The 26,597-nt window shown below is 37.8% G+C and overlaps 1 protein-coding gene across 7 annotated transcripts in view; it reads left to right on the top strand.

Annotated features, from left to right (window-relative positions):
- LOC130907760 (nesprin-2) overlaps positions 1 to 26,597 on the top strand; it is a 128,718-nt gene that overhangs the window by 82,179 nt on the left and 19,942 nt on the right. For all 7 annotated transcript variants that reach the window (XM_057823187.1, XM_057823183.1, XM_057823186.1 and 4 more), the window contains 12 exons: positions 3,034 to 3,192; positions 5,541 to 5,707; positions 11,394 to 11,556; positions 11,854 to 12,044; positions 13,903 to 14,053; positions 14,256 to 14,438; positions 16,190 to 16,327; positions 16,547 to 16,738; positions 18,660 to 18,948; positions 23,781 to 23,902; positions 25,670 to 25,793; positions 25,901 to 26,103. In XM_057823187.1, coding sequence (XP_057679170.1) covers positions 3,034 to 3,192; positions 5,541 to 5,707; positions 11,394 to 11,556; positions 11,854 to 12,044; positions 13,903 to 14,053; positions 14,256 to 14,438; positions 16,190 to 16,327; positions 16,547 to 16,738; positions 18,660 to 18,948; positions 23,781 to 23,902; positions 25,670 to 25,793; positions 25,901 to 26,103 — 2,082 coding nt within the window. The remainder of the gene's footprint in view (positions 1 to 3,033; positions 3,193 to 5,540; positions 5,708 to 11,393; positions 11,557 to 11,853; positions 12,045 to 13,902; positions 14,054 to 14,255; positions 14,439 to 16,189; positions 16,328 to 16,546; positions 16,739 to 18,659; positions 18,949 to 23,780; positions 23,903 to 25,669; positions 25,794 to 25,900; positions 26,104 to 26,597) is intronic.

Raw genomic sequence — 26,597 nt, 5'->3', positions numbered from 1 at the left:
CCTCCACTTGTAGACTATCTTCCGGACAGTGGAATGGCTGATTTTATATTCTTTTAAGATCTTTTGAAATCCCTTACCAGACTCATAAGTGTCTAAAATCTTCTTTCTGAAGGCCTCAGACAGCTCCTTTGATCTCACGATGGGGTTTTCACTCACTTCAACAGTCAGTCACTGTTGAAAGTATTCTGCGTTGAGGAGTGGGGCAAACATTCTTCAGATCGATATCAAAGACTGGTAGATGGTTACAAAAAGCGTCTTACTGAACACTAGCTATTAGTTGGTAGGGTGGCTATCTTTTTCCTCAGTTAGAATATGCAATTTTGTTGATAAATTTGGTTTAATAAGTAAAACAATGTTATTTTTTGTTGTTTACTTGCTATTAAATAACTTTATTTTCCACAGATAAAGAAAAACGATCAGATATTGATATGTGAACATTTCTTAATAAAGAACTGAATATTTAATGGGGTGTCCTAGTTTTTTCACATGACTGTATAACTTGTTTTTTGGTTGCACCAGTCTCCTACGCCTAGCTAACAGGTTGTATGTTGGGGGACGCCACTGGAATGGCCCTGACAACCAGATGGCCTGGTTGGGCTGAAGGGATTCAGGGGGCAGGGTCCATTGTTTTCAGGGGGAAGCACAAAGTCCTCACAGTGCTGACAGCAGCTTTGAATACCTACTTAATACTCAGGGGTCCAGGACACCCACAAATCCTGTGTTAAAACAGAACCAGAGCTTGTTTAAATCAAATAAATGCCTCCTAACCATAAAAAATAGCACCTCAAAACAAATCACGTTTGACCTACCAAAAGATAATCACCGCCTCTGATGTGCAATGTGAGGTTTTCATGGCCTTAAACTGTCATTGAGAAAATGGAACTTGTTAATCAGCCAAACTCTGTTGAAGATGTTCCCCAATTCAGATTATTACTAAGATCACTGAGAGAATAAATGATTCTGTTGAGTTTATTACCGTAATTTTCGGACTATAAGATGCATGGATGAATGGATTTCATAATTTATGAATCAGAGGGTTAATATTATTCAAAAGTATATCTTTTTTTTCAGTCAAGCTCACAAGGATTGCCATGGGCCAACACATTTACATTCTATCAAAGATCATAATGTTAGTTCATAATGCTGTCATATTATTATGTTCTTAGTCCAAACCCTGCACCTTGCGGCGATTGGCCTGCCCACGTATACCTAACGTATCCTGACATATCCTAAAGTAATCCTAACATATCATAACGTTTCCTAATGCCTGTCCGATATATCCGAATGTTTTTCGTAACTAAAGCTAACACATCCGCGGGGGAAAGGCATGAGTGCCAATCGAGAGAGCGGATGGAGCGAGCGGGTCGACGTAGCACAGCCAATCACGTGTAAATGCGAAGATGACCGGCGAGTGTGTCATAGTCAGCGCAGCCAGTCACGAGCGAGTGCTGAAGAATAGCGCCAACCAAGTCCAAGTCGGCGCAGCCAATCACGAGCGTGGCCCCATTGGAGACGAGCAGCATACTTTAGTGGAGACTAAAAAGGGTCGCGCTTGAAGACCAGGAGCGAGAGGCAAGGGGGGAAGCCCCAAAGAAAAGGCGGTTTAGAGAAAACCATGAGTACAAATGCCAAAAATGTGTAAAAAAAAACAAACAAACAAAAAAACCGCACCACAGGTCACAGCCAGGTAAAGGGAATATGGTACTGTCCTGCTTCTGGCAAAACCATAGAGGAGTGGAGGAACATGCTCACAATGTAAATATAATTAATAAACATTCAAACATTGACATTTCTTCAAAACTGAATATTGTTTATTTTGCTTGTGTGATTTTTTTGCTTTTTATATTTTAAATATGTGTTTAAAATTTGCATGTTGTAAATAGTTCGTGTTGTGAATAATTCCCACTTTTTTCTCACAATGTAAAATCCATATTTTTGGACATACGTGATGTTATTTTTGTTGTTGAAGAATTTCCAGTTGTTATTAGTGTTATATTTGAGGACATGAATAACTGTTATGTGTTTAAAATGACATAATGGTGGAGATACATAAATCTCATTTTTACGTTAATGTAACATTGTGAACATTTTCTTTAATACATTACTTTACAATCATAGTTTTCTTTGTGTGTGTAATTGCAATTGAAATTCCTCCTTACTACTACATACATTTAGGCCCCAAACAAACACACAAAACAAAACAAAATCTGATGACGTATTGTTAATAATTAAAGATTTGATTGTTTAAAAAAAAACAACAACAACATGTGACTGTAAGTCACCGCTGACGTAATGTGTGAAGGAATAAAGTTTGATTGAAAAAAAAAAAAAAAAGTGACAGGAAGTCACCACTGTTCTGGCTAGCGGTGGTTCGATTCCAGCTGGTGACGCATCCCACCCCCGTCCTCCCATTGACTTCTTTTCGTCTTTTCTGCTGTTTTCGTGGACATTCGCCCAATTTTTTTCATTTTCTCTCCCATTTTCCCCCTCTTTCTTTTCCCTCTTTCCCCCGCTCAGGCTGGCTGTTATGCCCTGGCCCATGCTGTTAGATTCCAAAGTCAGTAAGCTCAAAGATCAGAGACGCAAAAGCAATGATGCCACGATGATGCCGTTGCATCACCAAAAAAAACACTAGCAAAATATCTAATTGGTTCACTATGATGTCATCTCTATTTTTGTCAGAGTCCCTGGCGGGCGTACTTTTATAGTATGTTGGTATTGCTGTTAAAGGATTAGTGTTATTTAAAGTCAATGAAATATTGGTTTGACATTTAGGTTTGGCAACATCAACTCTCATCATTCACACAGAAACTTTGGGTTGAGTAACCATTATTTTCATGGTGTTTAATCTTATAAACAATTTTAGACATCAGCAATATTTGTTTAGGCCTTGTAAACCTGCTCTTGCCTTTTAACAACACATTTATATGGTGAGGTTTACGTCTTTTAAAATGAAATGTTTGATACAAAAGTGTCTTCTACACTGTGCATGTATGCCATAGACTTAACACCCTCATATGTCTCTTTCCCCAGGTATCTTTGCGCAGGCAGGAAATTGCTGACCACCTCAACGCCTGGACTATATTTAATGACAAAAACAAAGAGTTCTGCGATTGGCTTACCCAGATTGAAAACAAGGTGTGCCAGAGCACGGATCTCAGTATTGAAGAAATGGTGGAGAAGTTGAAAAAGGTACCGTAATTTTCCCACTGTAAGGCGCACCAAATTTGGCACGAAAACGGCATTTGTTCATTGATAAGCCACACTGGACTATAAGCCGCAGCTGTCCTCACTGTATTATGGAATATTTACAGCAAAAGATATTAACCGGTAACACTTTATTTGACAGTGGCATCATACGACTGTCATAAGATCAAATGAACCACCATGAAGCTTTGAACCAATTCGCTGCAAAGCTTCATTGCTTCAAGAAGCTTCATTTGGCCATCACTGCTCCCTTAGGTGAGACAGTCAATAGCTGCTGCCACCTGCTGTCAACACTGTTGTTGTCCAACATGCCTCCTAGCATGCGTTGCAGTGCTACAGATGTAAATAACAATCAAAATTCATGTTCTGTGCTAATTATTTCTTCAGTTACTGTTCCAGTTGTTTCATTAATGGCTAGTTATGGTATTTGGTAACACTTTATTTGACAGTGGCGCCATAAGACTGTCATTAGACAATCATAATTATGACATGACACTGTTATGACCATTAATGAATGCTTATAAAAGATTGATCCGGGAAATTATATCTCTTTTGAATGGCTGTAAATGATCCTAACTGGACATAATGGTGTTAGTGACATAATTGGCCGGATGACACTTAATGACATAAGCATTCAGCCCATGATAGTGTCATGTCATAATTATGACAGTCTTAGGACAGTGTTATGACACCGCTGTCAAATAAAGTGTTACCTATTAACCCACATAAATCAACAAATAGCCGCACTGGACTATAAACCGCAACATTCAAAATGAAGGAAAAAAGTAGCGGCTTATAGTCAGAAAATTACAGTAAATTATTTGCTCTGTTTTGAAAGCTTCTTGTTTATTTAATTCCGTCAACGTCAAGGTTATTCACTGTGGTCCCATTGTAAATCAGCGTCAACGTCAAGGCTATTCTCTTTGGTCCCACTGTAAATCAGCACATGCACGTTACTGATGTAGTCTTTATTAAACTATACAAACAAAATGTTCAATGCTGTTCGTAGCAGATTGTAACAGGTTACCTGGGATGTAGTGGTGTTTGTATACAACAGTTCACTCTTCTGTGGCTAAAAGAGCCTTTTGTACCTTGGTATTTCATAAAAAGGCATGTTCATTCAGCTGACAAGGTAATTGCTTGAAATGTTGTACGTTGTTTCTGGTACTGTGTGGAAATTCTCGAAATTACCATAAATTGAATGTTTTGGTAGTAATTGTCAGTTTTTTGGGGGAATAACCAGACTCTTGATAGCCTTTTTAAACACAGCTTCCAAGAAGCATTTTTTAAACAAAACTTTCGTTCGTTCATTCATTAATTCGTCCTCCTTACCACTTATCCTTATTTGGGTTGCGTGGTTGCTGGAGCCTATGTCAGCTAACTATGGGCAGGAGGCAGGGCCTGAACTAGTTCTACGGCAGACAAAATTTTCATTCGAGAACATTTGTTTAGTGACTCATGAAAAATGTATGACTACAGTGGTACCTCTACGTACAGAATTTTCAGGTTAAGACATGCCTCAACGGGGAAAATATTGCCTCTTTTTCCGAAAGAAATTTCAGGATATGAAAGTCAAAAATACAGTATGGGTGGTCCTCCCTGCTCCCAGAGTTTTCTGAACGTAACATACATATAGCTGCTCTGCCATTGGATATTGCCTAGCATTCCTGGCATCCAATTGGCTGAGAGGAACCTCTACTGTATGTGTGTATCCCAGCGTCCTCTTCATTCGACCCCCGTGTTCCGACAGCTTTACATTAGTGTATTAATATTTATTCTTTATTCTTATTTTTTTTTTTTTTAGATTTTACAATACTCTGATTTTATGTTTAGATTTTACAATACTCTGATTTTATGTTTATTCTGTAATAATCTAATTGTAAAGTGTATTTGTTACATGTTTTGATGCATTGATATGCATTATAAAAGATTTATGTCTGAATTTTGGTGGGCTTAGGGCATCTACATGGAAAACACGTCTCTACTTACAGAATCTTCAAGTTATGAAGCTGCTTCCAGAGCCAATTAATTTCGTTAGAAGAGGTTTCACTGTACTGTTAATCTAATGATTTTCGATCATTGATTTACAAATGATACGGTATATCTCATATTCAAATATATGCCTGCAATATCCTTTTTTTTTTTTTTCCACTGCACCTGCTAACGTCTGAAAATGCTTATATCAGAAATGTTCCCAATCACCATAGATGCTGAATCCTGCCCTGATATATTTATTGGTATAAGACCAGAAATGTTATATGAAGAATGCTTGACTTAAGATGTTCAGTACAAAATTCATGAATCGGCATAACCTTTTTATAATGTTTTCGTAGGATTGCATGGAGGAAATCAATTTGTTCAGTGAGAACAAAAGCCACTTGAAGCAGCTGGGAGAGCAGCTGCTGTTGGCCAGTGACGAGGCCAAGCAGACCCAAGTGTTTTGCTCCCTGCAAGAGATTAACCAGAGATGGCACAACCTCTTCGGCCACATCGAGACCAGGTGATTATGCAACCTGAATGTCCGGGTTCAAGATTCACTATAGCTCCACCTCAGTGCACCAAGTAGGGTTAATGCAGTCATTCGTGCATAGACAGAGACAAGACAATTCTTGCAAAACACTAAACTTAAAATAATTAGTTTATTTCCATCCATCCATTTTATTTCCCAAGTACAACACAAAAGTTGTGTTAAGGTGGAGCTTATGCCAGCTGACTAGTCCTTTGATAAGCACTATAGTTCTAATGTGAGTCCATCCACCTGCTGTTGCTTGCTCTGCAGCTGTCAGGAAAACCTGACTCCTAATGTACACAAAGCAGGTTAAGCCCCCCTAATCATGAAATAGGTCCTGCTAGACAATGTTGTGCTGGAGCAGCTGCTTGAATCCCTTGGTAGCTCTACTCACTCAGTCCAGCCACACCAACTAGAAAAAAAACTTTGCCATAATCTCAGACAGGACCATATGTCCTTATATCCACGCTGACTACCCCCTCCATCTCAGCTTCATTAGGGGAGGGTGGGCTACGAGGGCGTGATCTGTCAGCATGAATTACCAGTGATCCTGAAAGCACAATTCAAAAAGAGCATTCGGGGGACACCCGTGGCAAGATATGGACATTGACAATGCTGCATTGTTTAGAATTTGCTCCTAAAATAACAGAAAGTATCCGAAACAGTTTCTGGCATTGTCTGATAAAGTCCAATAAAGAAGCTCAATGGTTAATAGACAGAAGATATCGTATCCAACCATAAATGCGACTAATCTTTTCTTAAGATGGTAGATGTCCATTCGTTTGTGTTTGGCATTTTGTAAGTACATAGCGCCAACTGCTGCCTTTTATTACAGGAAACAGCATGTCAGCGCTATGACTTGGTGAACAATGTCTCATCTAAGAGTCTCCCCTCACCAAATAGAGGTTGCAGTGATAATAATACTTAGTACAGGGGTGCCCAAGTCCGGTCCTCAAGAACCCCTATCCGGCTTGTTTACCATGTCTCCCTCCGCCAACACACCTGAATCAAATAATCAGGATCATTATCAGGCTCCTGCAGCGCTTGCTGATGAGCTGATCATTTAATTCAGGTGTGTTAAAGGAGGGACACATGGAAAACATGCTGGATAGGGGCTCTCGAGGACCGGACTTGGGCACCCCTGACTTTGTCGTGGGGGCATTAGAGAGCATAATTAAAGGCACCATGATTTTAACGACATATTATCGCGTACATACCTTTTTTCGATTCAAAAACTCAGTGTAGCATGTCTCACTGAGTGTCAAGACACAGCTGTGAATGGCTACAGCTGGACTTTTGGGGGATTTTATGGGTGAAACACGGTATAATAACAAGGGTCGCAATGCAGAAATGGCAGACATCAAGGAGTGGGCGAGATTTCAAAGCCCTTTTAAACTTTATATTTTTCTTTGTTTTATCGATTATTTATCATCTCAAATACCGGGGAAAATACGACATTAACAAATGAAAAAAAAATACAATTAAGCGATAGTTATGAGGTAGATATCTATAGCTAGATGATCTATCGACAGACACTATTTTTTTCATTGTGACATAATTTCTTTAAAAGTTTAAAATATGCGAGTGAATAATTTTATAAAGTCGTTTTTTTTTTAAACTAAATATTAGACATCAATTAATAATTCTAATGAAAAATGATACATTTCGAATAAAAAGAAAATTACCTTCTTTTCTATGGCTGGGCTGAAACAAAAGCGGTTGTGCGGTGTCTGTAAACGAGCGTCTCCAGGGTAAAACGGACAAATTAAAAATAGTTTGGGGGCTTAAAAAGCCATGAATCTGCTATGGCAGCATATAGACATATTGTTCTATCAAACACAACAGTTGTTTTGGCTTAAAACACAGCAGTTCCTTTTAAAGAGGAGTGCAAGAGCAGAAACTGGTTTTTCATTCTTGTCTCTGTTTTCCATATATATATGGAAAACGAACATATATATGTGTATATATATGTATATATATATGTGTGTGTATATATATATGTGTGTATATATGTGTGTGTATATATATATATGTATATATATATGTGTGTGTATATATATATGTGTGTATATATGTGTGTGTGTATATATATATGTATATATGTGTGTATATATGTATATATGTATGTATATATGTATGTATGTATATATATATATATATATGTATGTATATATATATATATATATATATATATATATATATATATATATATATATATATATATATATTTATATATATATTTATATAGTATATTGTAGTATATTGTCCCTTTTACCCTGAAAACCTTCGTTTACAGACGTCGCGCAACCGGTTTCGTTTCAACCCAGGCATAAAACGAAGGTAATTAATTATATTTATTGTTCAAAATGTCTGTCGTTTTTAGCATAGAATCATTAAGTGATGTCTCATATTTCATTAAAAGAAAAACGATTTAAAAAAAGTATTCACGCACATATTTTAAACTTTTAAACAAATTGTGTCAAAATGAAAAAAATGGCGTCAGTGAAAGTCACGGATACAGTATCTACCTCATAAGTATCGCTTAATTGTATTTTTTTGGTTACTGTCGCATTTTCTACGATATGTTAGATGATGAATAATCAATCCACACAAAGAAAAATTGGAAAAAAAAAACATTTAAAAGGGTAAATATATGAAAAAGAAAATCTCGACCACTCCTTGATGTCTGCGATTTCTGCATCGCGACCCTTGTTATATTAGCATGTTTTCCCCGTATAATCCCCCAAAAATCCAGCTGTGGCCATTCACAGCTGTGTCTTGACACTCAGTGATACATGCTACATGGAGTTTTTGGATCGAAACAAGGTAAGTGAGCGATAATATCTCGTTAAAGTCATGGCGTCTGTAATTCTGCATTCGTGTGCTCTCACCTCCAGATTGGGTTTTGCTGTTTAAAAAAACTTTTTTTTTAAAAAATGCCCTTCTGTTCAATATTTTTCTTCCCACAGAAAATTGAGATTTTAAGCTCTCCAATGATGTATCACACATGCATATCGGACAATTTTGAAAGTTGGCCAAATTGTAAAAAAATGGTTTCATGTGTAACGCTGAAATCTTTGGGGGTGAATTTTTTTAAGTTCATCCATCAACCATTTTTAAGTTGTGGTTTATGATTTGGACTGAAATATTATTGTTTTCAGCAAGAATATGCAGGTACACGCTCATCTTGCTGAAAGTTCACATTGGCCCAGATTTTTTTTTTTTTAATATTGTGTTTATATAGTCCATGTACTGTATACAGTAACACAGTGTTCTCAACAAATAGTTATAGCCCTCCTGAGATACTCACACTTTGTCCTCCACCGACCATCCTTACTGTTCCTGCAGCTTTTCCCTTCACCCATTACGCCCTTGTCCTTCTTGGAATGGACCCCTGACCGGGTTTTGTGTCTTTGTTCAGCCCCTACATTAAGATTCTAGCTTTTGTTGAGCTGTCAAAGGTTAGATAAGGTAAATCAGACCAAGTCACACTATAGTAGACCATGATGGTGACGCAGAGGGGGATTTAAGCCTACTCTACTGTCTTTATTTCCCACCATAAAACCTGAAATGTCAAGTACAAGTGGAAGCGGCGACTTGTATTGTGTGACTTGAGCTCTATCTGTTTGATCAAGTTCAGGTTTAAAGAGCAAAGCCTTGCTTTTGTTTGTCACAAAACCGAATTTTAGGGAAATTCATTTCTAAATGTTACACTTTATATATGGCCATGTGCAAAAAGACCGAAAGAATGCTCAAACTGTCCACACCAACCTATAATACAGTATCTATTATGATCAAAATTTATGGGTTTGACTATATAAAAGTATATTGTTGTACAAGCTACTCCTCTTCGTCATGGTATCGCATATGTCGTCAGTAGGTGAATGAGCTGCAACTTTCCAATGGTGACAATATTTTTCATTTATCATTGTTTATTGAGGTTAAAAGCAAAGTACAAGTGATGTCCATTTAGGATTTAGAGTTTGGTTGGATTTCATGCTCTGCTTCTGTCTGAAATTACAACCATTCTTTGGCCCTCCATTTACAGTCAGGACTGTTTTTAGTGCTTACTGTTTGGGCTGAGCGCCTCTAGTTCTCCTCACTGACCAGCCTTGATGGACCTCAACCGAAGAAAAGGGATCAAATAGGGAGATTAACTCAAACTCCTGAATGGGGCACACTTCAGGCTTTTTTAGTCTCTGGGGAGAACTTCTATTGTCTCGAGCGTTACTATGACACCAGTCGGGGTGGGGTGGGGGGTGTTGCCATGGTGATGTTAGGGGTATAATGGGGGATACCTGAGAACTGGAATGAAGACCTTATAACATTTTCCTTTGCCTTAGATTTTTTTGTAGTGGCATGTTAAACAAGCGATTTAGGGAGTCCCAAACATTAGATTGTAAAATAAATCCCGGCAACATTAGACAGGGAAAATGGTTGAGTAGGGTTATCAGTCTCCCCTTTTTTCCTTGCAAGAGCAATGTCCACACCACACCAGACCAAGCATGCAAATGCCTTATACATTTATTCATTTGCTATTGTTTTTTTAAATGCGGGATTGTGAGCCGTATCCATTTCCTGTAACATTTAAAATGTTATAGGATTTGCTTTGCTATACTAGTGTCTGTCTAACATTTTGTACTTAATTACCGTACTTTTCGGACTATAAAACACTACATTTTCCTTTGATTTTGAATCCTGTGGCATATAGTCCAGTGCGACTTACTTGTTGCTCTATTTGGGTTAATAGGTAACACTTCATTTGAAAGCGGCGGCATAATTATGACATGACACTATCATGGACATTACTGAATGCTTATGACAGATGTCATTAAGTGTCATCCGGCAAATTATGTCACTAACTCCATTATGTCCAGCTTGGATCTTTTACATCCATTCAAAAGTGAGATAATTTGCTGGATAACAATAAACGACATCTGTTATAAGCATTCATTCATGCTCATGACAGTGTCATGTCATAATTATGATTAACTAATGAGTCTTATGGCGCCACTGTCAAAAGTGTTACCAAATACCATAACTAGCTGTTAATGAAACAACTGGAACAGTAACTGACGAAATAATTGGCACAGAACCTGAATTTAAATTGTTATTTATATGCAACGCATGCTAGGAGGCATGTTGGACGACAGCAGTGTTGACAGCAGGGGGCAGCAGAGGTTGACCGTCTCCCCTAAGGGAGCAATGATGAACAAATGAAGCTTCTCGAAGCAATGAAGCTTTGCAGTCAATTGGTTCAAAGCTTCATGGTGGTTCATTTGGTCTTATGACAGTTGTATGATGCCACTGTCAAATAAGTTTTTACCGGTCTTATATCTTTTGGTGTAAATATCCCATAATACAGTGAGGATAGCTGCGGCTTATTGTCCATTGCGGCTTATCTAGAAACAAATGTCGTTTTCGTGCCAAATTTGAAGGGTGCGGCTTATAGTCCGGTGCGCCTTATAGTGTGAAAATTACGGTAATGTACCTTTTCCAAACCCTTTCTACTTAAAATGTGGTCTACTTGAATTCTGGTTCATGTACAATATTTTTTTTGCGTTATTTTCGGTCATATTGTTGTTCCGCCCCTTGAGCCTTCTTGTGCCTTCAGTGGAGCTGTAGCTCAGACTTTGAAAACTACTTCATGCATGTCCCAAAATGTTTGCTTGTTTAGAGTGACAAAGCTGAAAGAGACCTTGCTAAGAGTGCAGCAGTTGGACAAAAACATGAGTAACCTCCGATCATGGCTTTCGCGTGTTGAGGCTGAACTGTCCAGACCCATCACTTACAGCGTGTGTCATCACCAGGAGATCCAGAAGAGGCTTGCTGAGCAGCAGGTAATACACACACACACAAAACAAAAACACCAATTTAAACTGCCATTCACTACTTGTGTGTTGTTCTTTTGTGATTATCTTTTGTCTTAATTTTTCAATGTCACTGCATTTTTAAGTGTCCCCATCACGTTCTTTGCATGTTTTTTTTTTTCTTCATTTTTTCATTAATAATGAATTTTGATCTCTCCATTGTGTAAATTTGGGTGGGGTAAACTCATGCAGCTGTCAAGGTCTCTTTTATTATGCTTCTATGTTTGAGGATTTGAAGAAATGCTTGCTGCACTCGTGTCTGTTCAGGAGCTGCAACGCGACATCGAGCAGCATACGGACGGCGTAACCTCTGTCCTGAACCTTTGCGACCTTTTGTTGAGGGACGAAGATGCCGCTGCTGCCACTGAGATGGAAAATGACTCCCTGCAGGAAACCAGTCGTAGCCTGGACCAGCGCTGGAGGACCATCCGTGTCATGGCTCTAGACAGGCGACTTAGGTAGGAACTCTAACATCACTTTAGAAAAGCCAGTGTAAAACCCAACAAATATGTTTTGAGAAAAATGGATTCAGTCGCTACTTCTACTTTAATCACATAAACACATCAAAGTAGTAATGTTTTTTGGACTATTGGGTCACATTTTTTTTTTTTTTTTCATAGTTTGACTGGTCCTGCGCATAAGTGGATTTTATGAGGCGGGGCCAGGCCCCCCCGGTGTCCAAAAAGTGTCATTGCATGTAATTGACTTTCCTATATATATATATATATAAAAGTTGAAAAGCAAAATAACTGCAACAAAAATTAATGAAATGAACAAAAATATATATTTTTATAATGGGTCAAAATTATTTTTCAACCACCTTAGACGGTCGTTTGCTTTGAATATAATTTTAAAAAAATGTTTTTTAAAAAATCATTTTAAAAAATGATTTTTTTTCTTTGACCGTAAATATTTTTTTGATTGAAGTTTTTGGGGGACTGAATGATTTAGACACAAATGTCCTAATCATAATATAGCCCAAACACAAAAAGGATTGCTTCAATCAAAGAAAACATTTTCAATTAAAAATTAAGTGTTCAAATTCAAATTACTCAATTTAAAATATTTTTTCGCATTCAAAAATGTTCTATGATTGAAATTTTTCTTTTTTTTTTTTTTTTTTTTTTTTGGAGTAAAGTGATTTTCTTTTTTAAAATCTATATTTTTTTGAAGCACCTTTTTTTTTCATTGAATAATATAGCCACAAATATCCTAGCCAAAATGTGGCCCAAAAACACATCAACATTAAGGTACTTCAATCAAAAAAGTCTGTTCAATCAAAAAACCTTGACTTCAGTAAAAATCAAAGAAAAATAGCTTACACATGCATTTTGTGGGACAGGGGGGGGGTTTGATTTTCAAATTTATTTTTGCATTCAAACACTTTTTTTTTTTTTTAATTGAAGCGAATATTTTTTGGTTGAATAATAAATACACAAATCTACCTCCATATGGCTCCGCCCAGGGGATACAATTTTTGACTGGGGTAACTACATTGGCATGACACCGGCAGGCGTACCATTTTCAATGTATGACAATCTTGGCGAAAAGTATTGCCTAAGCAGCCTGATTTAGAATTCCCCTCAAGAATGATGGGGGAAAAAAACACTCATTGTCAACTTATGATTATAAATATTCTTGTAAGTTAATTTTATTGCTGACACTACGTTTCGGGGTCATCAACATGTTGTGCCACCCCTGGCCCAAAAGTCAAACTCCGCCTATGGTCCTGCGACTTATACTCTGGTGCGATTCGTATATTGAAATATGTAATTTCACAATTTCTTAAATGTTATTTCACACTGACAGACTTGACTAAGGAATACTGGACTGTCTCAGGAAATTAGAATACACAATATTCTAATTTTCTGAGACAGTCCTGTATATTGTTCTATGTAAAGGACGTCAGCCAAGGTCGGCCCCCCACATTTTTACCACGCCAAATCTGGTCCCCTTTGCAAAAAGTTTGGACACCCCTGCTTTAAATGGTGGATTAATGTACAGGACTGTCTCAGAAAATTAGAATATTGTGTATTCTAATTTTCTGAGACAGTCCAGTAAATATGACCTACAATAGTGTATTATGTGTGTTATTTTGTTTTTTTCCCCCTCCCTACCTTGATGCATTTTCTATTTAGTGGTGCGGCTTATACTCCAGAGCGACTTATAGTCCAAAACATACAGTAGTTCTTGTCAACATAATCAAGATCCTGTCAAAACCGCTATTTAAAACTTCAGTTGTGATCTGTGGCTTTGGTAAAAATGATCAGTTTTACACTATAATCCAAAGTACTTTGGTTTTATTTCGCCTTGTAGGATTGAGGAAACATGGAAACTTTGGTGCAAGTTTCTAGAGGACTATTCACAGTTTGAGGACTGGCTCAAGATGGCTGAGAAAACTGCTTCCAACCCTAATACTGGAGATGTTCTTTACACAGTCGCCAAGGAGGAGTTGAAGAAGTTTGAGGCAAGTTGAGGATTGGCTGAAAGTTTCCATTGTATCTAATTAGTATCCAGGTATACTTTAGTTTGATAGTTAAGGATTGAACTCAATCATCATTGACTGACTTTAAAATTGAAGAATACAACAAGAAAAAAACTTATAGCCACTTTGTTGTTATGAGATTCCTTCGTCCTAACGTTTTGTTTATTCCGCCTCCAACTTTTAGGGTTTTCAAAGGCAGGTGCATGAGCGCCTGACCCAGTTAGAACTCGTCAACAACCAGTACCGGCGTCTTGCAAGGGAGAATCGTACGGATCGCTCCAGCCAGCTTAAAGCTATGGTCCACGAGGGCAACCGTCGCTGGGATATTCTGCACCGACGAGTGGCCGCTATCCTTCGCAGGCTTAAGGTAGCATCAAGGAACATGTAAAAACAACAATACATGACATTAACCTCAAATTTGTACTGGCTAAATTGTACCTGGAACACAACATATGTCATTTTCTTCCATGTTTCGAATCAGAATAAAAGTTTGGTGCCAGATATTGGCCAATGGAAAGTCAAATTAGTGGCCTAACTTCAATTTAAAGAGAGTACGTTTTCCCTCCTAAAGTCCGAAGCTGAAATATAACAGTGTGAAACATTCTTCCACTGAAAAGTATGATCTTGTTATTCCTCTTAATCAGAGGTGGGCTACAGTATCCCAAATTTTTGTTCAAGTAGCATTACCTTTAAATAATATCACTCAAGTAACAGTAGTCATCCAAAAATTTACTCAAGTACAAGCAAAAAAGTGTTTGTTGAAAAGAATACTCAAGTAACGAGTAACATTGTGAGTAACTGCTTTACATGTCAGATTTTTTTTAAAATTAAATAATGGTATTTTTTTTCTCAGCACAACTTCATCTTTATGAACTGTTATTATTATACTGTACTATAGCCCAGTGGTTCTCAACCTTTTGTGTACTTTGGACCGGCAATGTGTGGCAGAAAATGACCGTAAATTTAAAATAACACGACGGGGCTAAAAATGAACATCAAGTGCAGGGTAAATGTAACTTACCATTCTCTGAATCAACCTCTACCAACAGCGGTCTCTTCTAAAACTTGACAACAAATATACTTGGTCGCCGGCATAATGAGTTCTTCTCCAATCATGAAAGGTTTCTTGGCTTTAGCCATAAGGTTCACCACTAGGTATGATGCTCTCAGTGCACTCGCTTTTGTTGCCTCAGTAAGGGGTGCGTGTGCAGAGGGGGGATCCTAAAGCAGTCAGCCGATTGTGATGAATGATATTTTATTGGTGAACACAAGATAGTTGATGACGTTAGAGCCAAGGGAGAAGGCGGGTGACGTTAGGGAGAAGGCGGGTGACGTTAGGCTTGTAGTAGTTTAGCCGGGGGCAAAGAGGAGGCTCGGACGGAGGCAGGCGTGGAAGCCGACAATCCGCGCTCATAAGACAGGTCCTGAGGCAAGAGCAAAAATAGTGAAAAAAAACAGTGATCAAAACAATGAATCAAAATGGCGAGATGCAACTGACGGATGTAACCAGACGAGTTGATCGGGCGACGAGGTGGTGGCATCCACTGGCTTTTAAAGGTGGCTGATTGTTATTGCCCGCACCTGTCGACGTCCCAACCTATAATCAGATAAAAACACGAGTACCTGCCCAAGTTGGGTCAGGTCTCAGGAGGGAGGGGCGGAGGCCCTGACAGCCCCATTTGCTAGCTTTTAGCCACGTATTATGCAGAGTGGAATTGGTTGTAGGCTCCTCTCCTGGCTCAGCAACTGGCATTTTCCCCATAAAAAGCTATCCAAAGACATCGCCGCCTGCAGCACAGAGCCTGCAGCACAGAGCGACAGCAGCTAATGTTATTGTTTACATTGACTGTTTATATTGGCCAACCACTGGAGGGTGACGCACGCAAATTTCCACTCGAATTAGTCACAAGTCGAATATAACGACTCTAGTGTAGCCTAAAGTAGCAGAGTAAAAGTAGTGTTTCTTCTTCACAAATCTACTCAAGTAAAAGTACTTTGTGGTAAAACTACTCTAAGAAGTACATTTTCTCAAAAAGTTACTCAAGTAAATGTAACGGAGTAAATGTAACGCTTTAGTAGTCTGCTCATAACATCCTTCACTTTCTTTATTTCTTGCAGCATTTCACTAGTCAGAGGGAAGAATTTGAAGGCACTCGGGAGAGCATGTTGGTGTGGCTGACGGAACTGGACTTGCAGCTTACCAACGTCGAACACTTTTCTGAGAGCGATGTCCATCACAAGATACAGCAGCTTAGTGTGAGAATCATATTTTCATTAGACTTCGTTCATGTTGTGTTAATGCAGTCTATAGATGGCCTTCCTATTACATATTATATCAAATGTTTGGCCTTGGATATGTGTGCATTTTTTTGTTTTTGTTATTAGTTTTTGAGCGCAAACAAGTAGTATTACAGTCAAATGCATTTTGTTGTGTTTCCAACTATGATAGTTATTTTGTTCATCTTTTTGGTGCAGAGTTTCCAGAAAGAGATCATCGTCAACACAGAGCGAATTGACGGGCTGATCGTGTTTGGTGAAAGTCTCATCCAGAGGAGTTCACCTGAGGACGCTGCACTGATAGAGGAAGAGCTGGAGGAGCTTCACTGCTACTGTCAGGAGGTTTTCAGCCGACTGGTTCGGTTCCATCAACGTCTCAGCCAGCCCCCGGTAAAGTCAATTTTTATCATTCATAAAATTATATCATATAATACAGTGGTACCTCTACATACAAATTAAATTTGTTCCAGGAACTGATTTGTAAATCGAAATGGTCGTATGTCGAGCGGGATTTTCCCATAAGAATACTCGTTCCTCAGATGAAAATTCCACGCTAAATCCTTGATAAATACTGCTGGTACAATTACAAATATCAATTACACATAGCAAAGCAAATAAATTACAAACACAAATCGAAATAATAATATAATAATAATGTAACAAATCAGCTTCAAATGTGGTGGTTGTGTTTTGCATGCTGTTCCTGAACGCACCCTGTGACTGACGAGAGAGAGCGGTGCGGTAGAGTGGGAAGTTTTAACTTTTTTTGTTGCTGTTGGTGTCAGCTAATGGCAGGCAGTAGTTGTTTTGTGTTGCATAAGTTCTAAAATAAATGATTAAAAACATGACAAAGCTGGCGACTTCCTTACGGATGTTACAATAATAATAAACACAGGTGGGTAGTTACGCGTTACATGTACTCCGTTACATTTACTTGAGTAACTTTTGGAGAAAAATTTACTTCTAAGAGGAGTTTTGCCAACCATACTTTTTACTTTTACTTGAGTAGATTTGTTAAGAAAAAACGCTACTCTTACTCCGCTACTTTGGGCTACACAAGAGTCTTTACATTTCTTTATTATACATATTAGATGTATTAATTTATTTTGCTAGCGATGCTATTGTCAAGAGTAGCGCTACTAATTTCACCAACGAGACATCGCAACAATAATCACGTGACTCCATTACACCAATCAGACGCAAGCTTGCAGTTCTATGATCACACAAGCCTGTTCAATCACACGTCTTTAAAGCACCGTAACAAATGAAGTATTTGACGTAGAGCGCTGCCCTCAACATGAATCGAAAGCGCTGATTTAAAACTCCCAGTTTTTATTTGGCACCGACTAACCACGGAAAACCGGAGATATGGTCCCTTTAATTTCATAATAGTAACTATGAAGGAACTACAATTTCCACTATTCAAACTAGGAACTAATTACTCTATTAAATAGAGGGCAAGGTACTCATGCTCTTTGGACGAATAATGCTTTTTTACTGTTTTTCTTTTCGCTCCTTTATTTTTTTTGTTATTTCTTTGGCTTAATGTGGTTATGTAATCAGTTATTGTACAGTATTATAACAACAGTTCATATAGATAAGTTTGTTCTGAGAGAAAAAAAATACCATTAAAAAAAAAAAAAAAAAAAAAATCAAACAAAAATAAGCAGTTACTCAAAATGTTACCCATTACTTGAGTATTTTCACCAGATACCTTTTTACTTGTTCTTCAGTACATTTTTGGTTGACTACTTTTACTCTTATTTGAGCAAGATTATCTTGAAGTAACGCTACGCTTACTTGAGTAAAATTTTTGGCTACAATACCCACTTCTCATCATAAATTGGGAATTAAAAAACAAAAAGCGTTTTTATTGTCACCTTAAATTTTAGAGACTTGCGAACGGAGGTCGAAGGAGACCCGCAATATTGTCGATCCAGTTCACTCACACACACACCACGCTCAAGTGTTTCTATCATTTCCTTCTTAATTTCAATAGTGTCGCCTTTTTCCCTTTCTTCACCGCCTGCACTAACCTTCTTGGGACCCACGTTGATTTTTCTCACAACAAAATCCGCCGTGCGTCCGTCTTCCGGGAAAACAATGAAATTGAAACGCTGTGGTAAAAATCGTCGTATTTCGAGCATGTTATCAAATGTCGAGACAAATGACGAGTCAAATCAGATGTTGAAAGGATCGTATGTCGATGCGATCGTATGTCGAGGTACCACTGTATTTTGAATGATGAAGGTTAAGGTTGTCAGACGTTATGACAAAAATAGAAAATAAATAAGAGTATTTTTCAACTTAGATTATCGCTAAAGAACCGGAGTTCTCCGGCACCACTTTTTCCTTGGAGTCAAGCTTGGAACTGATTGGAAGGCCATGGCTAGGCCGGAGCCAAGGAAGCCTTCCGGCCACACCCTCCCACCTGCTGGCGTTTCCCCTGGAGCATTCCGGGCGGGAGACACCTGTGAGCGTGGACTCACTGCCCTTAGAGTGGGACCACACCGGGGATGTTGGAGGATCATCATCACATGAGGATGATGAGGATGACGGTCGACACGATGAAGAGGGAATTTACTTCAGTGCATTGTCAGGTAGTGATACAGTATCAACACATACTGGACCCTTTATCAGGTACCCCTCCACAATCTAAATAGATCAAATAAAACAGACGCGTGCCTTAATGAAGTCAAAAATGTAGATTTTAAGGAATACACTGTCATAACTGTAATGTATATTCAATCTAAATATTAATGAATCAATTCACAATTTAGTAGAAATTATATATTATAAACACATAAAACTTAACCAACAGCATGAAATAATAAACAGATTAATAAAAACAACATAAATGAATGCTAGACAGGCTACTTCAATTTTGAATTCAAATTTGTGTCAAAGAGCTTTACAAATGGATATTTGGCATGAAAGAAAATCAATGTATACATCCAAAAGGACATCATTTTAAACTAATACTGCCATAAATCTAGTGCCTCAACAATTAATCAATTAACTCGAGTAATTGATTGGAAAAAAGATTCAAATTAAATTTTGCTGCTTCGTGTATTAGTTTAATTAAAGTGCTGTTGTAATGGTTTGTTTTGTAAGTGTTTGCATTTAGGGTGGATGCACTGCCCTCTAGTGGCAATGATGAATATGACTCATTTCACATGGCTGAATCCAGCTGCTGCCTAAGACCAACATAAGCTAAACTTTGGAGTTGTTTTCTTTTTTTAATGCATTCGTAATTTAGTTTATCGGTATATTTAGCTGTTCTTTTGTAGTACAATGTGTCTGAACCATTTGAGACAAAAAATTGTTAAAAAAAAAAAAGTTAGCATTTATAGCATTTAAGCTAGCGGACTTTTGCTGTGTAAGTTAGCCAATTGTTCTTTTGTTGTACTTAGATCCTCATTGTTTTCCTTTTTATACCATTTGAGGCTCAGCTCAGGTATTTAATTTTTTATGTTCCTTATCCCATTATTCGATTCATTGAACTAACTAGTTAATCGATTAATCGACTGGTTGGGAAGAGGGATGGGCTTAATCGAACGAATTAGTTCATCGATTAATCGATTACTAAAATAATCGGTAGCTGCAGCCCTACATAAATCGCATAAATACACTTATTGGCCTGGTTGCTGTTTTTCTATTTTAGTGTTTCGCTAAGCACAGAAAGCAGTGCATATATATTTCTCTGAGACGAAATCAGTGGTTCCCTTAAAAAAATAAATAAATGAATAAAAATCAGGCATTCAGTAGTGTTCCCATAGTGATGTTTGATTGGATGTTGTTGAGGAGATTGAAAATAGAATTGGATTAAGATTGAGGATTCTGCACATCTGATGCAGGCTGCTTTCCTTAATATGTTCATGGTTATATTGGACAGATCATGGATGTGTCCATTACTTTTTTTCCCAGTAAAATCTTACATTTTCTGGCTCATTTAGTGCTAACGTCCCTTAACTCTGTTCAGCTTCTTTTTTTTTTTTTTTTTTTTTGGACAGGGTTTAGAGCCAAGCAAAATTTTCACTCTCATTTTTCTTTTCTTTGACACATTCTTGTTTGATGAAAGTTACGTGAACTGGGTCAACTTGGTGCGTTAGGATTATTTTACTACAAAGTTGACCTTGTTTCCTGCTCCCATTTATTTTCCTCCACAATAAAACTCCCAATTAATTAATTTTGCTCCTCCTCCCTCTTTCATGCCAATACCCCTTCCTCACCGTTAAGCAACATAATCACAATAACGAGCACCATAAGCCTCTATTTACTGTCCCCTTCTGCTGTCTTTTACAACCATTTAATGTGGCCACTTTAGTTTTACAAATGCCTCTGAAGTAATTTTTCTGTTTTTATACTCATCGTAACGTTTCCAGCAGGACACTGTTAATACACAACCATACAATCTAATCAGACCGCAGCTTTAATAAAAATACAAATTAGGTTTGTTTGGCAACTCATTTTTTTCCAACTATGTTTATAGTTCAACTACCAAACGTAAGGTTTTTCTAATATTTTGTCCCTTTCAAACAACACCCAAAATATTACGAACTCCTTTCAAAATGAATCATTAGTTCTGCAAAACCCTCAAATAAAAACATATTTATAACCAGAAGTGGGTAGTAACGCATTACATTTACTCCATTACATTTACTTGAGTAACTTTTTGACAAAAGTGTACTTAGAATAGTTTTACCACGCAATTATTTTTACTTGAGTAGATTTTTGAAGAAGAAACACTACTCTTACTCTGCTACTTCGGGCTAGACTAGTTGTTACATTTTTTCTCTTTATTCTGCGTATTGACTTTATTTTTGTCAGAAATGCTGACAGTGGCTGTCTTAGTTTCACCAATGAGTCAAAAATATCCACATGACTCCATTATACCAATCAAAGGTAAAAATGTTTTTTTTTATCCACTAGAGGGCACTCATGCTCTTTGCATGGATTATGTTTATCCCATCAATATAATAAAAACAGTTTATATAGATAGGTTTCCTGAGTGAAACATTGGCGGTGCCATCTTTGGCAATTTCTGCTCCGAACTTCCAGTTTAGACAGAACAACATGAAGTGCGGTTGAAGGAAGCAGTGTATTGACAAAGTTAAAACTGCAAAATCAAACCAGAGGTACCCATGGAATCTCCAAAAATTGATTCAGTATGATGTAGATGAGATTCCAAGACTTGCTGTGCTGCGCGTGAACTCCTGAATGCGCCTATATATATGGTTGGAAGTGGAATGTTTTGATCAGCGACCATCTAGTAGCTACAATGCGCCAGTGCGGATCTAGCAGCTGCAGCCAATAAGTTAAGGATGTGCTTTCAAACTAAGGAGCTACATAAAAGATTGTATTTTTGTTCTTATTGTATTTTTGTTCTTATCACTTCCTTGACCATTCGTGGACAAAAGTCTAACAAACTGTGCAGCCTGTGTTAACATGAGGTGTAGATATACACGCCGGCCACTTGAGTGACCAAAATGAGGTGAAATTACAAATAATCAAGCCCATCGACAGAGGGGGCAACGGGGTATGTTGTCCCGGGCCTCAGGACCATAGGGGCCCCTGAATGACACTTAATTTATTTTACTTTACATTCACATATTTCTTTTTTTATTTAAATCATTTTCTGATTAAATATTATGTTCTACTCGATATATACTTAAAAACCATAACATATTAAATATTTCAAACATATATTTTTTCCTTTTTTTGGACACCGCCCCCACCCCACCCACTCTGTCTTAGCAGAGAATGGTTTGACCCCGCTCTGGCGCACTCAAGGCTAGACTACGTACGTGCCCTAAAGCGGGAAATTAAAATCTGTCATTCTTATAAACTCTAAACATGGCAAATTGTCATAAATTGGGTGCGTATAAAAGAAAAGAAAAAAGAAAGATGAAGATCATGGAGGTGAACGAGAAAAATGATGAAGTTTTTAAAAGGGGGACAAGGAGCCAGAGAATTAGGGCTAGAGTTGCCTGTGGATGGTTGTCGGTAAGTGAACGACAGCCGCTAACACTGAGCTTTTACTTTCGCGATCACCGTGACCAAAGCCCGATTCTAGTCTGTCCTCCAGACGAGCTTTCTCCCGCTGTCCTTGGTAATTCCAGCTCCGATAGTGTATCTTAAAGTTGCTGGAGTTAAAAAGCTCGTTTTTGAATCTCGGGATCGAGCTGACGGTCTGCTGCGAGGCGAGCCACCGTCTGTCCCAGCCCCTGCCTCTCGGCCGCCCCCAGGAGTCGAGTCTTCCATCATTCAAGTAGAATGCACATGGTCTCGGTATATGTCCATCAACATACAATAAGTGTTGCTGTGAGGCACATCAACTTGTCTTCCCTAGCCTAACAGCGTTTTCCACCTGTAAACAAACACACCAAAAAGTAACACTTGCATTCATGCATTTACATAATTGTGCCATCCTACACGTACTGATTAGCAAAAGGCTAGCAGCAGATGGCATGTGTTGCAGCCACAGCAGTACAGTAGTTGTAGTAAACAATATTAAAAATCATCATAATTACAATCATCATCGTAATAACAATATCAAAGGCATTTTAGCTTTAGTATTTTTTGAGCAGCGGACACATGAAATGCAGGGATAGGAAGAACCTACCTTCCATAACACAACGGCAACATGGCTACAAAAACACGCGGTCTTTGTAGTGGCACAAGCTGGGTTCCACATCTGCCTTCATGAACATGTTGTCCTCCCGTGTGATGATGATGGCAGATGAATGCGGTATTCCAAATTGTCTTTTTTGAGGGATTTTGATGAGTACTGATGAGTAATGAGTCTATAGATGATGTTGTGCTGAGAAAAAAAATATACCAATATTTTAAAAAATAAAAAAATCAGACATTGTGAGCAGTTACTCACAATGTTACTCATTAACCTGAGTACTCTTTTCAATGAATACTTTTTTTTACTTGTTCTTGAGTAAATTTTTGGATGACTTTTACTTGAGTAACATTATTTAGAAGCAACGCTACTTTTCTCAAGTAAAATTTTTGGCTACGCTACCCTCCTCTGTTAATAACATATTTCAAACAAGTAAAGGCATACTTAAAAAAAAGTTTCTGTCAAAATTCTCCCTGCAAAGATAGAATTTGTAATGTAGGAAATGTGCCTGCTGCGTGTGTATCAACAAGAAAGCTTTTATGAAGCTTGAGTGTTAAAAAGGGTTATATTTGGTCTGAATCCATGTTGTACAACTTCACTGAATGAGTCGTAAGAGACCCTCCTGCTGGCCTGTACTCTATTAATCATGTGATCTATTTATGAGCCCACATGGGTTTGACAGGTACACTATGAACATGTTTTTGTTCAGAAAATACTAATATTTTTGGTGAATGGGCTCTGCTAGATCTCAAGGTTACTATTGTCTATGGGTTCTCCTTCATTTTTTTGTTTCTATATCAGGCAGGTCGATGGCTGCCTATGACTCACCAACATGGCAACCAGCTGGAGAAGAACAAACTGATGCGGGAAGCGACACTAGGACTAATCCCACCCTCACCAGCACACCTGTAAAGCAGAGCTATGTACGTTTCACATTTATCTTTCTGCGAGATCCAAACAAATCAGTGACCGCAGAATGCTTATTGGTGAAGAAAATGTTTAATCTGCTATTATTCATCAGATTAATCTTTACCTTTATAAATCATTACACTGAAATAATTGTTAGATTACCCTTCAAATGAATCAAATCAGTCAAATGTGATGGCAAATAATTGTAAAATTAAGGTCAATCGCAGAAATTGTTGACATATCAACCTACTATCGACTTGATTTTGCATTAGAAGTCGACCGATATTGGATTTTTAAATGCCGATGTCATATCTAAAAATTTTTTAGCCGTTTGCCGATACTATTTGAGGCCGATATACCTTTTTTTAACATATTATTTCAACAGCTTCAAATTTACAAAGAAGACCTGAGACTTAAAGGAGAAATTTGGTCAAGTCTCTAGTGCTACCAAACCAACGAACGCAGCACTTCTTTTTATGATGATACACACACTCAAGCAAGAACAGTACATTATTTTTAGGGATGTACCGAAAGCAAAATTCTTGGCGGAAACCAAAAACGGAATATTGGAAACACTTGGCCGAAAAACCGGCAGAGGGGGTGTGGGAGTCGCGGAAAAAATGTGACAACGCGTTGAAGTGGTCGTTCCATAAAATTATTGTACTAAACCAAGGCAAATGCACATGTATGCATATAAATACTACTTTATTTGTATACTGCTCGCTTGATTATAAAGTCCATACTACCGTATTTTTCGGACTATAATTCGCACCAGCCATAAAATGCCCAACGAAGAGGAAAAAAACATATATAAGTCGCACCGGAGTATAAGTCGCATTTTTAGGGGGAAATTTACTTGATAAAATCCAACACATAGAATAGATATGTCATCTTGAAAGGCAATTTAAAATAAAAATACAATTGAGAACAACATGCTGAATAAGTGTACAGTATGATAATGTTACATGATGCATGAACAACGAAATGCGAACATGGTCAGTATGTTAATACCATAGCTATTAAGAGTTATTCAATAAAGAACATGCTAACAAGTTTACCAAACCATCAGTGTCACTCCAAAACACCAAAATAACATGTGAAATAATAATGTGTTAATAATTTCACACATAAATCGCTCCAGAGTAAGTCGCACCCCCAGCCAAACTATGAAAAAACTATGAAAAAAAAACTGCGACTTATAGTCCTTAAGTCACGCATGCACGAGTTTAAATGCACTGTACTCGATGTGACACGGGACATCAATGGCAAGCAACTTCAAGGATGAAGCAAATTTCTTTTATTTTCCTTCATTTAATAATTTATGTTTTTATGTCATGAAAATAGTATGTGATGCAAGAATGTGACAATAAGATTAGAATGTAGACATGAAAACAAAAACAACAGTGTGAAATGAAATTTCATTTAATTTACCAATGTGAAAATCAACAGAAAAATGCAACATTTTTCTGGAAGAAATTTGAACAGGAATTTGCTTAGATGTTAGCTTGCTAGGTTTTGAATCAGTTAAAAAATTGCTTTATTATGAAATTCCGAAGGGGTCGGTAAATGCACCGATAAGACTCATGGGGTTCGGTACCTTTAGCAAGGTTAAGAACCACTGCTCTCGAGGCTTAAATGTTATTTTGTACTGCAACATGTTATAAAAACTGCACAATGAGCTATTAGCCATTTTGCACAGGCACTTGAAAAAAATCCTTATATCAGTCATTCACTTATGTGACACTGGACTAAAAACATGTACACTACTACTTTGTTTCCAGTTGCATCAAATGTCTCAGTGCAGTGATGGCGTTGAAGAGATTAAAAGAGTGTCTTTTATGCTCAATGATGAGGAGCAGCCTGAGATTTCTTTTAGCAACTGCGAAGGCTCGGACTTACAGTCAGGTGAGCAGTGGGTTAAAAGTGAAAATTGAATTGATTTTAACAATATATTCGAATACATGTTTCCATGAAAGGCTCCCTCAGCATGTACTGTATGTCTGATCTCTCAGGTGTGATTGAACGCTGGGAGCTGCTCCAGGCTCAGTCCAGGAATGAGCAAGACGCTGACCCCCGGAACCCACAAACTGTCACATCTGACATTGATGATGTCATTTCCTGGTTAGACAATATTCATCCGGTACTAGACCGCCTCCAGCAGGCGCAGTCAACTCACAGGATTGTTGACATGGCAACCAGAGCTAAAGAGATGAAGGTAACATTAAGGTCCAAAATAAAATAATTATTCGTACAAGCATAGCATTGTGAACAGTTTAGACCTGCACCAACAACAAATTGATTTATTGTGTTTCAGTTTGTTTGTCCAATTACATTGTGGAGGTTACTGTTTTCATCAACATTCTGATAACATGGCTGTAAATGAACAAAAAATAGACATTTTTACCCTGTTGACAGTCACGTGGTGCAAGGGGAAATACATGCTTAAAATGTTGGAATTGTACTATATTTGAGCAGGGGTGTGAGCATTTCCCTCGTGATGAAGTTGCCGAGCCATAGTTGTCAGCCATCCCACCACAGCCTCAAATGTGGGTCAAAACTTAAAAAATGAAGATTTTTGGCTTTTAGAACTGGTCAAGTAAACATTCTGTCTCCTTCAAATTTGAGGTAATCTAAGAAAATCGACAAAGAGGAGAGAGATGTTTTCTTTTTAAAAGTCCTTAGCTACCATGTTTTTTGACCCTTATTTTG

This window comes from Corythoichthys intestinalis, chromosome 19, assembly GCF_030265065.1.
Source record: "Corythoichthys intestinalis isolate RoL2023-P3 chromosome 19, ASM3026506v1, whole genome shotgun sequence".
NCBI lineage: Eukaryota > Metazoa > Chordata > Actinopteri > Syngnathiformes > Syngnathidae > Corythoichthys > Corythoichthys intestinalis.
The sequence above is the reverse complement of the archived record's forward strand: the minus strand, read 5'-3'. Positions and strand labels throughout refer to the sequence as shown.